The sequence below is a fragment of the Triticum dicoccoides genome, chromosome 2B (genome assembly GCF_002162155.2).
Source record: "Triticum dicoccoides isolate Atlit2015 ecotype Zavitan chromosome 2B, WEW_v2.0, whole genome shotgun sequence".
NCBI classification, from domain to species: Eukaryota; Viridiplantae; Streptophyta; class Magnoliopsida; order Poales; family Poaceae; genus Triticum; species Triticum dicoccoides.
This window is the reverse complement of record NC_041383.1, coordinates 10,788,133-10,803,061: the sequence shown is the minus strand read 5'-3', so window position 1 is coordinate 10,803,061 and position 14,929 is coordinate 10,788,133. Positions and strand designations below refer to the sequence as shown.

The window sequence follows — 14,929 nt, the reverse complement described above, 5'->3', positions numbered from 1 at the left end:
CGCCATCGGGAGAGAAGGGTAGAGAGCCCCCCTCCTTCTTCCTTGGCCTCCCCCTAGATGGGAGGAGAGTTCCCCATCTGGTCCATGGTATCCATAGCGGCGGAGGGGCGGGAGCCCCTCCAATTGGATCTCCCTCTCTATTCTCTTCTATTTCGCGTTCTCCCAGATCTAGCCCTTCACGGTTTCTCAATTCCTGGAGATCCGTAACTCTGATTGCGCGGAAATTTTTACACGACTTTTTCCATAAATTATCTTTCTTGCGCCAGAAGAAGGGCCCCAACCGGCCTTTGAGGAGGGCACAATGCACCTGGGCGCGCCTGGGCCCCCAGGCGTGCCCCGGTGGGTTGTGCTCATTGTGGGCCTCTGTTTGCGTTGATTCCACCTCCCAAAATCACATACATTCCAAAATAATTCTTCATAAATTTTTATCACGTTTGGACTTCGTTTGGTATGGATTTTCTGTGATACAAAACAACATGCAAAAAACTGGAACTGGCACTGGGCACTGGGTCAATAGGTTAGTCTAATAAATCATATAAAAAGTTGCCAAAAGTATGTGAAAGTTGTATAACATTGGCGTGAAACAATAAAAAATTATAGATATGACAGAGACGTATCACTTAGCAGGTTCATGCAAAGATTCTTCATCACGTGCATCACGTCTATTGTAGAGCGGACCTCTAGGACTTTCCAATAGGGCAGGTCCCAAAATATAGATTTCTTCTTCCACATGGGTGCATGTCCATCAGCGCCATTTGAAACAGATTGTCCGCCAGGACCCTTTCCAAAGATTACTTTTAAATCCTTGACCATATGAAGCATATAATCAAAAGTACGGTGGTCAGGCTTCTTCCGGTGATCTGCCTCACCTTTGAAATGCTTGCCTTCTTTTCTTAAGGGATGCGTGATCGGAAGAAATCAATGATGTCCCAGGTACACATTCTTCTTACATTTATTCAAATATATACTTTTGGTACCGTCTAGACGGTGCGTGCATGCCTGGTATCCCTTGTTGGTCTAGCCTGAAAGGTTAGTAATAGCAGACCAATCATTGATGATTACAAACAGCAACGCTCGTAGTTCAAATTCCTGCTGTTTGTGCTCATCCCATACACGTACACCTTTGATATCCCACAATTGTAAAGTTCTTCCACTAATGGCCTTAGGTACACATTAATGTCGTTGTCGGGTTGCTTGGGGCCTTGGATGAGCACCGGCATCATAATGTACTTCCGCTTCATACACAACCAAGGAGGAAGGTTATAGATACATAGAGTCACAGGCCAGGTGGTATGATTGTTGCTGTGCTCCCCAAAAGGATTAATGCCATCTGCACTTAAACCAAACCAACAGTTCCTTGCGTCACCTGCAAAGTCCAGCCACTTCCTCTCGATTTTCCTCCACTGCGACCCATCAGCGGGTACTCTCAACATCTCGTCTTTCGGTCTTCTTTGTTCCATCGCATCAAGTTGGCATGCTCTTTGTTTTGGAACTAACGTTTCACCCATGGTATTATAGGAGCATATCACATCACCTTGGCAGGAATCCGCTTCCTAGGGCGCTCGCCCTCAACATCACCAGGGTCATCGCAGCTGATCTTATAGCGCAACGCACCGCACGGGCATGCATTCAAATTCTTGTACTCCTCACCGCGGTAGAGGATGCATTCATTAGGGCATGCATGTATCTTCTGCACCTCTAATTCTAGAGGTCAGATATCCTTCTTTGCTTTGTACGTACTGTCAGGTAATTCGTTACCCTTTGGAAGCATCTTCTTTAACATTTTCAGCAACTTTTCAAATCCCTTGTCGAGTACACCATTCTCTGCCTTCCATTGCAACAATTTCAGTGTGTTACCCAGCTTCTTCTTGTCATCTTTGCAATTTGGGTGCAACAATTTCTTGTGATCCTCTAACATACGCTGCAACTTCAACTTCTCATTTTCACTTGCGCAGTTTCTCTTTGCATCAGCAATGGCCCGACCAAGATCATCAGTGTGCTCATGGTGCCTATTCTTCAGCTTGTTCTCCCATTGTAGTACCATCATATTCAGGGAACACAGGATAGTTGTCATCATCCTCATCTTCTTCATTCTCTTCTATTAGAACCCCTCTAACTCCGTGCTTGGTCCAATAATTATAGCCGGAGATGAAACCGGACGTAAACAGGTGGACGTGAATGACTCTTGACTTAGAGTAAGTGTTATCATTCTTACAAAAAGCACATGGACAACACATGAAACCATCCGCTGGTTTGCCTCAGCCGCACGCAGAAAATTCTGCACACCATTAATGAACTATGCACGCAGAAGCCCTCATCGTACATCCATTGCCGGCTCATCTTCGTTACACAAGACTGAAAAGACCAAATTAATACAAGTTCATACACACTTATTCTCATAAAACAACATACAAGAGTATCTAGCTAAAGCATTTAAATGCAACAACAAATGCGATCAAGATCGCAACTAAGGTAACAATTGATCCAACATCATAGTGATACCACGCCTTTTTATTAACGGCATATTTTCAAATATTTCTAGTCTTCAAGCGCATTGCATCCATCTTGATTTTGTGATCATCGACGACATCGGCAACATACAAATCTAATTTCATCTTCTCTTCTTGAATTCTTTTCAAATACCCGTTTTCTTTTTCAGCTAAATCTAACTTCTTAACAAGAGGGTCAGTTGCAATTTTCGGTTCACATACCTCCTAGATAAAAATATCTATGTCAACTTGATGGGCATTATTGTCATAAACGCGAAATGAAAGAGATAGTTATAAAAGAGAATATACCACATCGAATCATAAACCAGACAAGGGCCGACGGGGACGGATATCAAGACCATGGCACTATGTATAAAAAACAATCATCCAAGTAAGAAAACTATCTAAATCATACGGATAAGATTTTTTATAAGAAGGATAAGAACAAGAGGCTCACTAAGGTGGTGCCGGCTACGGGGACGGTGTGGGCGATCGACGGTGGGTATGACGGGGATTGGGAGGCACTAAGTAAACCACACCTATACTATGCAAACTAAGAAGTTAATTTGAGCTCAAATTGCATATAAATCAAATAAACCCCCACATATAATTATTCCCAAACTAAAACCCACAAATCAATATACTTACGAGCTAATCTAGCAGTAAGAGATGAAATGACAAAGTTGCTAACCTTTGTGAACATATCTTGACAAATTTTGGCAACAATGAAGGCTGAGCTCGAGCAAGGGAAAGAACAGAGGAGAGAAAAGGGGGAAACAGAGAGACTGGGCTCAGGCTAGACGAATGGTTTATATAGGGGCATTTTTAGTCCCGGTTGGTTATACAAACCGGGGCTAAATGTGCTCATGGGGCCCAGCCTCACGCCGGCCTGCCACCACCCTTTTAGCCCAGCATCAACAACCACGATTATGAAATCAGGCTCCCGCTGTGTCCGTGGACAGCTTGGGCTCGCCCTTCGTATGTCCCTGTCTGTCCCCCTCATTTCCCACCCCTAATTCAAGGGGCAGACAGATCGAAATCAGATCTTTAGGTTTTAAACAAATTTAACCGTATGCCCACTTGCAGCTGGCTACTAGTCAAGATTGTTCGCATGCTAAAAAAAATTATATCCGGCCGGCCGGGGAGCACAAGTGGAGAGAGCAAGTGGCTCAACTTGCTGACATGAAACAAGGTAACCCAATCAGACACGGCACTTGACTTAGCTACAAATTGGAGTCCAGCTAGCATTGATCCACTTCTCTTTCTCTCTCTTCCCGTGCAACTTCGATCCCCATTTCTCTACCTCATAGAAGAAACTAGCAAATCTGGCTGCCGGGAAGGCGGGGAGGCATTGAGGAGGGAAGGAGGCAGCAGCGTGCGAGCGCCGCAAGCCACAGCCAGGGCTGGCCGACCGACGGCAGCCACGTCGCTGGTCGCCCCTTGCTCAGCCGGTCAGCCCAGAGTGGCAACGGCGCAACCGCAACCGCAGCCGCAACGTCGCTGGTTTTGGCCTGGAGTTTGTTGGTCATTTTAAGCAAAATAGGCCTGGACCTAAAGCTAAGGCTATTGGGGATGTCCTCAGAGGCCCCACGACTTCTTGCTCGCAGCAGCTATATATCGCCCGTAGTGATTTGTAATACATCTCGCCTCTAATGTTCGGGCTGGCCCATGTTCCCGCCTGTGGTCGTTCGCTCACTCCCTATTGCTGGCCTTCGTTTCGCGAGAGCAACTAGTTGACGAGCGCTCCTTCGAGAGCCTCGCAACGATCAGCGCCACTTGGTGCACTCTCAGCCGTCCGCCACGTGTCACGCTCTGAACGCTTCCTCCGGATTTTGTTTTTTTTTTTGCACGCGTTCTCGGTTTTTTAAACGGGTTTTTTTCTTGGGTTTTTTGACTTTTCGGTTTTCCACCGGTCTTCCTTAGTTTTTGGACGTGCCTCTCGGAAACGAAACAAAAAACGTGTTTTCTGTTTTTTTCTTCCATGAGAGGTATGGTTGAGATTTCGCGAGAGGCACGCTCGTGTCTCTCAGAAAGGGAAAAAACAGAAAAAAAATCCCTTCCGCGAGAAACACGATTGTGCTTCCACGAGAGGCACGGCCATGCCTCTCGGAAACGAAAAACTGTGTTTTCTATTTCTTTTTCCTTCCGTAAGAGGCACGGTTTTGCTTCCGCGAGAGGCACGGTTGTGATTTCGCGGGAGGCACGGCCATACTCCTCAATTAGTGATTTCGTCTCTTCGCTAGTTCCCTTGTTTTCACTGTTTCTTTATTGTTTTTGGTTTTCTTCTGTTATTGTGTGCTTCTTTTCTTGGTTTTATCATTTTCCCAAAAAAATCCGGATTTTCTTCTTGTTTTTTGTTTTACGATTTTTTCTTTTTACCTTCAGTGTTTATTCTTCTTCTTTTCTTTGGTTTTGTTTCATGTTTCTCGTTTTTTGTTGGTTTTCTTTTTTTTTCATTGTGGTTCATGATTTTCTTCTGTTTTGTCTGTTTTCCAATATATCTCTACCTTTTTTACACACAATTGTCATTTCTAGCCTGCAGAGCCTTGTTGCGGCGGCGGGAAGCGCCGGGGAGGTTAGGATGGTACCATTCGGTGCCGGCCGAAGGGTGTGCCCGGGCATGGGTGTCGCCATGCTCCACATGGGCTACATGGAAAGACTGAAGTGGCGCAAAATGGACCATAGAGAGACTGACTGGGTTCTGAAGATACCAAAAGAGCAAATGTGCCTCTGAAAAGATTACTGAAGCATGGAGCTGTGGTTCTCGTCATCACTGGGCAAGATACAAAAAAAAGGCACATATTCTTTGCTTGACGATGACTTGCGCGATGCTTTTCCACTAAAGTTCCTCTGGAAAGAAAGCAAGCAAATTCCCACGTGTGTAGAATGTAAAAGGAGTCCGACGAAAGACGAGTGAAGATGATTAGATATGCATTTCTGCCATGGCACAATAATGGATTTGGACCTACCATGAATATAACAGATAGTCAAATACTGGCCGGTCCATTCTTTTCCATGCTGCTTAATAAGTTGACTGGTCCAGGTCCAGGTCTCCCAGCCACCAACCCACTCACCCACCCACCCAGTCGTCCAGCGATTCTTTGTTTAAACAAAATAGGCTGCCTGTAGCAGTTTATATCTTGCTAAGAGTCTCTTCAGGACTTGGCAGTCTCAGCAGTTGCCTCATCAGCTTACCTCATCAATCCCGGCCATGGAGGTTGCCGTATCAGCAGTTGCAGGTGAACTTGTGAGCCGGTTCATCTCCTTCCTGATGAACAAGTGCCACTCAAGCCATGCGCAGCCAGAGGAAAAGATGGTGGAAAGGTTGCACCACCTCCTAATGAGAGCTTGCACCATCGTCGAGGAGGCGGATGCTCGATACATAACAAACTCCGGGATGATGATGCAGCTCAAGATGCTCTCGGAGGCCATGTACCGAGGTCACAGCCTCCTCAATGCCTCGAGGTACCGAGCCCTCCAAGACGGTGTTGGCTTCGACGAGGTTAGCAGCAACGACTCATCTAGCAGCAGTTTGTATTTAATCATTCCAGAATTTTCAGTCAAGCGTTCTCGAACAGCAGCGGTGAAAGGCAATAAGGCCATGGGCCTCGACTCACATGCTGCTTTGGAAAGCTTAGAAATTGCTATCACAAACATGTCAGAGTTTGTTGTGCTTCTGGGAGGATGTGAGCGCATGTCCCGTAGGCCATATGATGTTTATCTTTACACCGACAACTTCATGTTTAGTCGACACGCTGAAAATCAAAAGCTTTTGAGCTTCTTGTTGGAGCACAACGATCCTTCAGGTGATCATGCATTAGCCATTCTTCCGCTCATAGGTGGCGCCGCAGTTGGGAAGAAAACTTTGGTTGCTCATGTGTGTGGTGATGAAAGGGTTCGTTCACGCTTCTCCTCTATTTTGCACTTGAATGGAGACAGCCTTTTGGGGATATTTGGTGATGGGAGGGCAATGACTGGGATAATGTTGGTAGTTATTGAGTTTGCTTCTGATGTAGGTGATGATGACTGGAAAACATTCCACTCATTTCTCATAGGAATGGGCAGAGGAAGCAAGATCATCATTGTAAGTAAGCTTAAAGGAATAGCCCGGTTTGGAACGATGAAACCAATTTTACTAAGTGGGCTATCTCATGATGAGTTGACGTACCTTTTCAAGGCACTCGCCTTCGGAAGTGTAGAGCCAGCAAAACATCCGCGGCTAGTACAAATAGCAGATGAATTTGCCATGGTGATCCACAATTCACAAATTTCACTTGTCGCAACAAATATGTTCACAGATGTGTTGAGAAGCAACCTTGATGTTCAGTTCTGGCATTGTATATTAGACAAGGCAGCAAGAATGGTTAAAAGAAACCGCTCCATTTATGGTGTGAACCCAACCATGCGCATAGAACAAGGCCATCAAGTGGACATAACAGACATTGCTTTGCATCCACTAAGCATGAAACCTTATAGTGATAATATGTCAATCAAGACGGAATTGCCAAGTGTGACATTTAGGGAACTTATAAAAGATCCTAGTGTTAGGCCGAAAGGAGACTTCACTCTAATTGCATGGGAATCAAGGATAGCCCCTCATAAATCATTTCCTAATTATGTTACAACTCATGCTCAGGATACATATCGAAGTAGTGCCCTGCCAGGGAGGAAGCGACAAGGAGTGCCAATCTAATTTTATTTCAGAACTTGTTATGTAACTTCTTGTAATTTTTTGATACATGACAATTCAACTAAATCTATTACATATCTCGACCGACATACAGTGAACTTATATGTTTTATCCGATCCAACAACCCCTCTTGATCTTCTTAGATAACCTACTGCTACTGTTGACACCGTGGTATTCTTAGTGAAGAAAATACAATTCGGACTATACTATTCATCAAACAGTGTTTTTGTCATTTTTTTTCAGAATCCCCCATGGCATTTCTTTGTGAAACTTCATGCCCAAGCATGCCGGTCGTCCATAAAAATTCAGATTTTTTATTCTATTATTTTTTTTGAATTACTGTTTATAGGGGGTTCATGCGGAACCATATTCACCGAATCCACGTTCAACAGCAAATATAAAAATGTGACAAAACTTCACATCGTTCGTAGAATGGTTGACCAAGTTTGATACCCCCAAAATTTTAGAATTTTTAAAATTTTACCAGTATTTTTTCCAAAACTACTTTTCACGTGGGTGCATGTGGAACCATGTTTAGCTTTATATTTTCACTATTCAGTGGTAGGCTAGAGTTGAAATCCATAAGATATCGCAACCAACTCACAGTTCTAACACATGAAAAGCAAGCTTCCACGCACCCCTGTCCATGCCTAGTTCTTTGGTTATACTCCAGTCCTTCAGATCCCTCTTTACGGACTCCTCCGATGTCAAATTTGGTCTACCCCGACCTCTCTTGACATTATCGGCAATGTTTTAGCCGTCCGCTATGGAGCGACGCTTCTGGAGACCTACGCTGAATATGCCCAAACCATCTCAGACAATGTTGGGCAAGCTTCTCTCCAGTCGGGCTACCCCAATTCTATCTCGTATATCGTCATTCCAGACTCACTCCTTCCTTGTGTGTCCATGCATCCATCTCAACATGTGCATCTCCGGCACAATTAACTGTTGAACATGACGTCTTCTAGTCAGCCAACACTCAGCGCCATACAACATTGCGGGTCGAACCACTGTCTTATAGAATTTGTCTTTTAGCTTTTGTGGCACTTTCTTGTCATAGAGAATGTCAGAAGCTTGGCTTACTAATGAAACATAAATTAGAGAACAAGAAAGTGTTACATGCAAATTATCATCATCACACAGTCCATACAAGCATTACTAAAGTTGATGCTAACTAAAGTTGTGTAGCGACCCGACCGAATGGATCGAAGTCTCTGTGCTTAAGTGTCATCCCTGGATCGGTATGCTAACACACACAGTACTCGAGGATTTATAACAGAGTGCAATCACATATAATAAGTAAAGTAAATACCATTACCTCAATCCATATAGCGGAAGTAACATCAAGGTTATGGAGTCCCAACGACACCAACTGAAAAGTTGAGTGTATACATCGTAACCCTAACGTATCACTTACTCATCGTAAGATTCCTGCAACATAAGACGTTGCAGCCATGTAGGTCAGTACATTGAATGTATTGGCAAATTCACATCATAGAATAATGATGAACAATATCTATCACTACATGCATATTTGGTTGGTGGAGGCTCTAAGTTTAGATTTTGCATAAAGCTAAATTTTCCCTACAACAAAAGAATAAATTTCATTTACTACAAAGTTTATACCCATATTGAGAAGGTTCCCCCAACTCAATCCCATAATTAATCATTAAACCCAATACATTAAATAAAGAGTGATGAGATCAACAAAATATTCACTTCCAGATACTCAAAATTGTCCATAACTGGGGACACGGCTAACCATGATTAGTTTATATACTCTGCAAAGGTTTGCGCACTTTTCCCCACAAGACTCGATCGCCTCCCTTGAAGCCCTTGCACTGCTTGGTGTTTGAGAACGGGATGACCGAGACACAGTCTTTCAGAAGCATTTACTCTCTACTCCGGGCGGACCGGTACGCCTACAATCCCCCTACATCTGCTAGTCCACCTATTCAAGAGCTCACACAACTTACTCAACTATGCCAGAGCCCATAATGGCTTGTGGCTCCACACGGAAGTTTCTATTATGAAATATTATATGATCCTTTGAGCCTGGGTGGCAAACCGAGGAAAAATCACACGGGTACTCCGGGATTCCCTTGGGCAAGCATTGGGTTCTCCAGGTGCCCGGGCAAGCCACTGGGTTCTCCAGGGTGCCTCAACCAATCCACCCAGATGTGTATTAAAGTAGCCACCTTAAGTTTCCTTAGTTATTATCTCTCACAACTTGCATGATTCTCACATACCAATCCCCGTCTACGAGTATGGCTTAGCAATATATGACATAACGAATAAACCCGGGGTGTTTCAAGGATCATAGGTTCCTACCTCATGAACTACATAGCAAATGCCCAATTCCCAATCCTACTCATGCAATCTTTGAGGGTGAAATTAATGCATAGTAAAAATTGGGTATTGAAAAGTACGATCAAAGTGTGAACTTTTCTTGTACTGTTGATGAAGATCCTTCGCACTCATAATTCCTGATAGTTCTACTCGTCACACTCCGATCAATCTATCGTAAGCAAGTAATTGCATACATAAGCACTCAAGCAAAAGATGCAAAGGGAAATCGAGAAAATATCCAAATAAAACTCGAAAACAAGCAAATAACGAATCTAAACAAAAAACAAATTTTAACAACATTATATTTATGTGGATTAGATTTTAACACTAGGTACATGTGATTAGATACGATTTGCAAAAAGAATCAACTCAAACAGAGTTACGAAACTCAAGAAACAAACGAAACAAGATCGAATACTAATCTGAACTAAACTTAAATTTTAAATTGTCAAAAACATGTTCAAGTTGGTTAACTAAACAGAGGGGATCGTGAAGATTTAGGCATTGGTTTCATCGAAAATGGAGGTACGGATAAAAAATATGATGAAAAGAAATTTAAGTATGAATCTGAACAAATTTCGAAATTTGAAAGTTGCAGAAGTTTATTTGATAGATTCACTAGGTAGGTGGCATTGGTTTCGTCTAATTTGGATGGACGATTAAAAAGTTATGACTATTTAAAAAATCAGAGCCAAGCTGTTTCACGGAAGAAAAATATCTACATAATAAGCTATGGTAGTATATAAATAAAATACGAAGAAAGATACCTTTATAAGGTAGAGAAAAGACGACTAGAGAGAGGAGACGACTTCCAGAATTTCCGCCGAAGGGGAAAAATATGTTTTTCTTTCGTGAATCTAGTCAAACCAAAATATTGATTTAACCCGAATCGGATGATTCTCGAAGGCTTTATGGGTCTATATTTATAGGTGGAAAAGAGTTTTAGGGGTCAAAGGCTAGGCAATGTGGGACTAAACATAGACGAAAAGATAGAAAAGAGAAAAACGCACGGGTTCAGCCAGCCTGCACACGCGCGTTGCATTTTTTTAAGAAAAAGAAATATTTCTGAAAATAATATTTTTTTCAAGCATAACCGAAAAATAAATAAAAACGGTTACGGGCCTGCCTGCTGACTATGTTGCGCACGCAGGCGCCTGATAGTTATGGGCCGCACATAGAGTTTCTTTTTTTATAATAAAACAGAAAAGAACAAACTGAATAACGAAAATAAAAATAAAATTCTACATAGGCATATTATATATCAAAATTTTCAGAAAAATATTTTCTACAACATGCGCTATTTTTCAGAGTCAAATAAAATCCACAAAAATTCCAATAAACCAAATAGTGTTAATGAAGCAATAAAACCCCATACAAATCATTTTTTAAAATACCAAAATGCTTTCAAACTTATTTGTCTCCAATTTTCTATTGTAGGGAATCATTTTACCCTATTTCCCATATGTTTTATTTTTGGAGAAAAATAATTTGAATAAACCCAAATAACTCCAAAATGAAAATAATTTCAAAGGGACTCTAAATTTGATTCTTTTAAACTTCCAACTCATATTTCATACAATTTGAAGAAGTCATTTTATCTTCTCTCATGAAAATCATTGACTTGCATAAAGTTTCTGAATTAGAAATATTTCCAAATGAAATTCAAATCTTTTCGAAACCCTTTTCATTTATAACGGAAGAAGTCATGTCATCTTCTCTCTAGGGTTTTGTATTTGAAAAGAATTTGAATTCATGGAGATCATAAATGCAAGGTGAAAGTTTGGGAAAGCCATTTCATTCCCTCTCATTTAACTTTCAAAAAGTTTCAAATTTCAGTCAATTTCACACAAACAACCACACCACAATTAAACAAACAATCAAAACTATTTATTTAATATAACATTCCAAAATTTAGAATTTTGGGATGTTACAAGTTGGCTTATAAGCCCAGCTATGTGTCACTCCATGCATGGTACCGGAAAAGTTACATAATTCCTCCGTTCCAAAATATAAGGTGATATAGTTTTTACATGATTACTACTCATGTACTCCCTCCGTTTCTAAATATAAGTATTTGTAGAGATTCCACTATGAACCACATACAGATGTATATAGATGTATTTAAGTGTAGATTCTTTTATTTTGCTCTGTATGTAATCCATCTAGTGGAATCACTACAAAGACTTATATTTAGGAACGGAGGGAGTACATGGGAGTCAAGGTGACGATGATGAGTTCTCTTCTCACACAGCTAAGCTGTGGCACACGAGTCGTTGCTGCAGTGCCAGGCGTCATACTATTATTCATTACAGTTTTAGCATTGTGGAGATCCACATCAGGTCAAGCCTGAAATCTCAAGAATGCACAAGATGCACGAGTTTTTTAGCACAAGATTAATATCACCCTTAAAATGCAAAAATTCATTCATAGACCATATTTCTCATATCCTCGAAAAATGTCAAAATCTTTCTTCATAGAGTAACAACTCGTAAAATTCCACGTATGACACAAGAACTTTATTGATTTCATGAATTTATTGCAATCTCTTGCATTTCCATTACATGCCTAAACTCCACACCTCAATATACAAGAATTGTTCCCACTACTACTACTATATTTCTCATAGACTCAACTATTTAACACGAATATCCTCATTGGGACAATCTCTGGCAAAGTGTCCTGCTTCATTACAACGGAAATATATTACTTCTGACAAGTCTCGAGGTTTCCTTGTGATCATATAGCCTCCTTGGGTCCTCAGCTTCCTTTTTGGGCAACCACTTAATTAGTGCCTGATGACCCACAAGTATAGGGGATCGCAACAGTTTTCGAGGGTAGAGTATTCAACCCAAATTTGTTGATTCGACACAAGGGGAGCCAAAGAATATTCTCAAGTATTAGCAGCTGAGTTGTCGATTCAACCACACCTGGAAACATAGTATCTGCAACAAGGTGTTTAGTAGCAAAGTAATATGATAGTGATGGTAACGGTAACAAAAGTAAAGACAGTAAAAGTAATGTTTTTGGTATTTTGTAATGATTGTAACAGTACCAACGAAAATGTAAATAAGCAAGAACCAGTATATGGAAAACTCGTAGGCACCGGATAAATGATGGATAATTATGCCGGATGTGCTTCGTCATGTAACAGTCATAACATAGGGTGACACAGAACTAGCTCCAGTTCATCAATATAATGTAGGCATGTATTCCGTATATAGTCATACGTGCTTATGGAAAAGAACTTGCATGACATCTTTTGTCCTACCCTCCTATGGCAGCGGGGTCCTATTGGAAACTAAGAGATATTAAGGCCTCCTTTTAATAGAGAACCAGAACAAAGCATTAGCACATAGTGAATACATGAACTCCTCAAACTATGGTCATCACCGGGAGTGGTCCCGATTAATGTCACTTCGGGGTTGCTGGATCATAACACATAGTAGGTGACTATAGACTTGCAAGATAGGATCTAGAACACACATATATTCATGAAAACATAATAGGTTCAGATCTGAAATCATGGCACTCGGGCCCTAGTGACAAGCATTAAGCATAGCGAAGTTATAGCAACATCAATCTCAGAACGTAATGGATACTAGGAATCAAACCCTAACAAAACTAACTCGATTACATGATAAATCTCATTCAACCCATCACCGTCCAGCAAGCCTACGATGGAATTACTCACACACGGCGGTGAGCATCATGAAGTTGGTGATGGAGGATGGTTGATGATATCGACGGCGACGAATCCCCCTCTCTGGAGCCCCGAACGGACTCCAGATCAGCCCTCCCGAGAGAGATTAGGGCTTGACGGCGGCTCCGTATCGTAAAACGCGATGATTTCTTCTCTCTGATTTTTTTCTCCCCGAAAGCCACTATATGGAGTTGGAGTTGGCGTCGGAGGGTCTCCAGGGGGCCCACGAGGTAGGGGGGCGCGCCCAGGGGGGAGGGCGCGGCCCCGACCCTCGTGGACAGGGTGTGGGCCCCCTGGTCTTCATCTTTGACGAGGATTTTTTATTGTTTTTTCTAAGGTGTTCCGTGGAGTTTCAGGACATTCCGAGAATCTTTATTTTCTGCACAAAAAACAACACCATGGCAGTTCTGCTGAAAACAGCGTCAGTCCGGGTTAGTTCCATTCAAATCATACAAGTTAGAGTCCAAAACAAGGGCAAAAGTGTTTGGAAAAGTAGATACGACGGAGACGTATCAGTGCCCTGAACCCTTGCACCTGAAACATGTGATATGACTCAGGTCCTTCCTTGTAGAAATTGGGTTGTTCTAGGGATATGATAATCCCCAAGTGCAGGGAATCATCGTAGCAATTTCCAAAGGTGGAAGTGATAAGTATGGAGTGTCGAACCCACAAGGAGCTAAAGGTAAGATCAATATTCTCTCAAGTCCTATCTGCCACTGCTACGACTCTACGTACATAGAACGTTTGCTTCCAACTAGATACGAGAAATAAAACTACGTTGTGGGTATGAAGAGGATAACTTTGCATGATATCAGAGAGCTAAAATATAAAAGCAGGTGTTGTTATCATAAAGTTAGAATAAATTACTAAATATTATAAATAGCGAGTGTGGAATAATGATGGATCGGCGTGCGGAATTATCCTAGGCAATTGTTAACAAGACCGGTAGTCGTCATTGCAATTTCATATGAGCGAGAGGCATAAGCTAACGTACTTTCTCTTCTTAGATCATATGCACTTATGATTGGAACTTTAGCAAGCATCCGCAACTACTAAAGATCATTAAGGTAAAAGCCAACCATATCATTAAAGCATCAAGTCCCCTTTATCCCATACGCCGCGACCCACTTATCTGTGTTTATGCTTCTGTCACTCAAGCAACACAGACAATAAGTAAACCATGGACATATTGCAACACTCTACAACGGGAATCCCTCACGCTTGCGCGACACAGAGGGCATCATAGGACAGCACCAAAATAAAACATACAACTCGTACAACTCTAGATCATCAATCAACCCAAAGACAAAAGATATCTACTCAAAACATCATAGGATGGCAACACATCATTGGATCATAATATGTGGTATAAAGCACCATGTTCAAGTAGGGATTACAGCGGGGTGCGGGAGAGTGGACCGTGTAAAAGAGATGAGGATGATGATGATGATGATGATGTTGATGAAGACGATCACCGCGGCGATGATTCCCCTCCCGATGGCACTCCGGCGCCACCGAGAGAGAGAAGGAGAGGTTCTCCCCATTGTGCTTCCTCCTCCATGGCCTCCCCCCTGGATGGGGAGAGGTTCTCCGTCTGGTCCTTGGGCTTCATGGCGATGATGGCCCCTCCGAGATCCTCCTCCATGGCCTCCGGTGATGATGGCCCCCTCCGATAGGGTGCCAGAGAGGGTCTAGATTGAT

The 14,929-nt window shown here is 42.2% G+C and overlaps 1 protein-coding gene across 1 annotated transcript; it reads left to right on the top strand.

Annotated features, from left to right (window-relative positions):
- Positions 1 to 3,766: 3,766 nt before the first annotated feature.
- Positions 3,767 to 7,182, top strand: LOC119360185. Its single transcript, XM_037625938.1, has 2 exons — positions 3,767 to 4,122; positions 5,025 to 7,182. Exon 2 carries the CDS (start codon positions 5,701 to 5,703, stop codon positions 7,180 to 7,182), a length of 1,482 nt encoding a protein of 493 aa, XP_037481835.1. The 5' UTR covers positions 3,767 to 4,122; positions 5,025 to 5,700.
- The last annotated feature ends 7,747 nt before the right edge of the window (positions 7,183 to 14,929 follow it).

Coding starts and splice junctions, on each gene's coding strand:
- LOC119360185 (XM_037625938.1), top strand. CDS start 5,701: ATGGAGGTTGCCGTATCAGCAGTTGCAGGTGAACTTGTGAGCCGGTTC.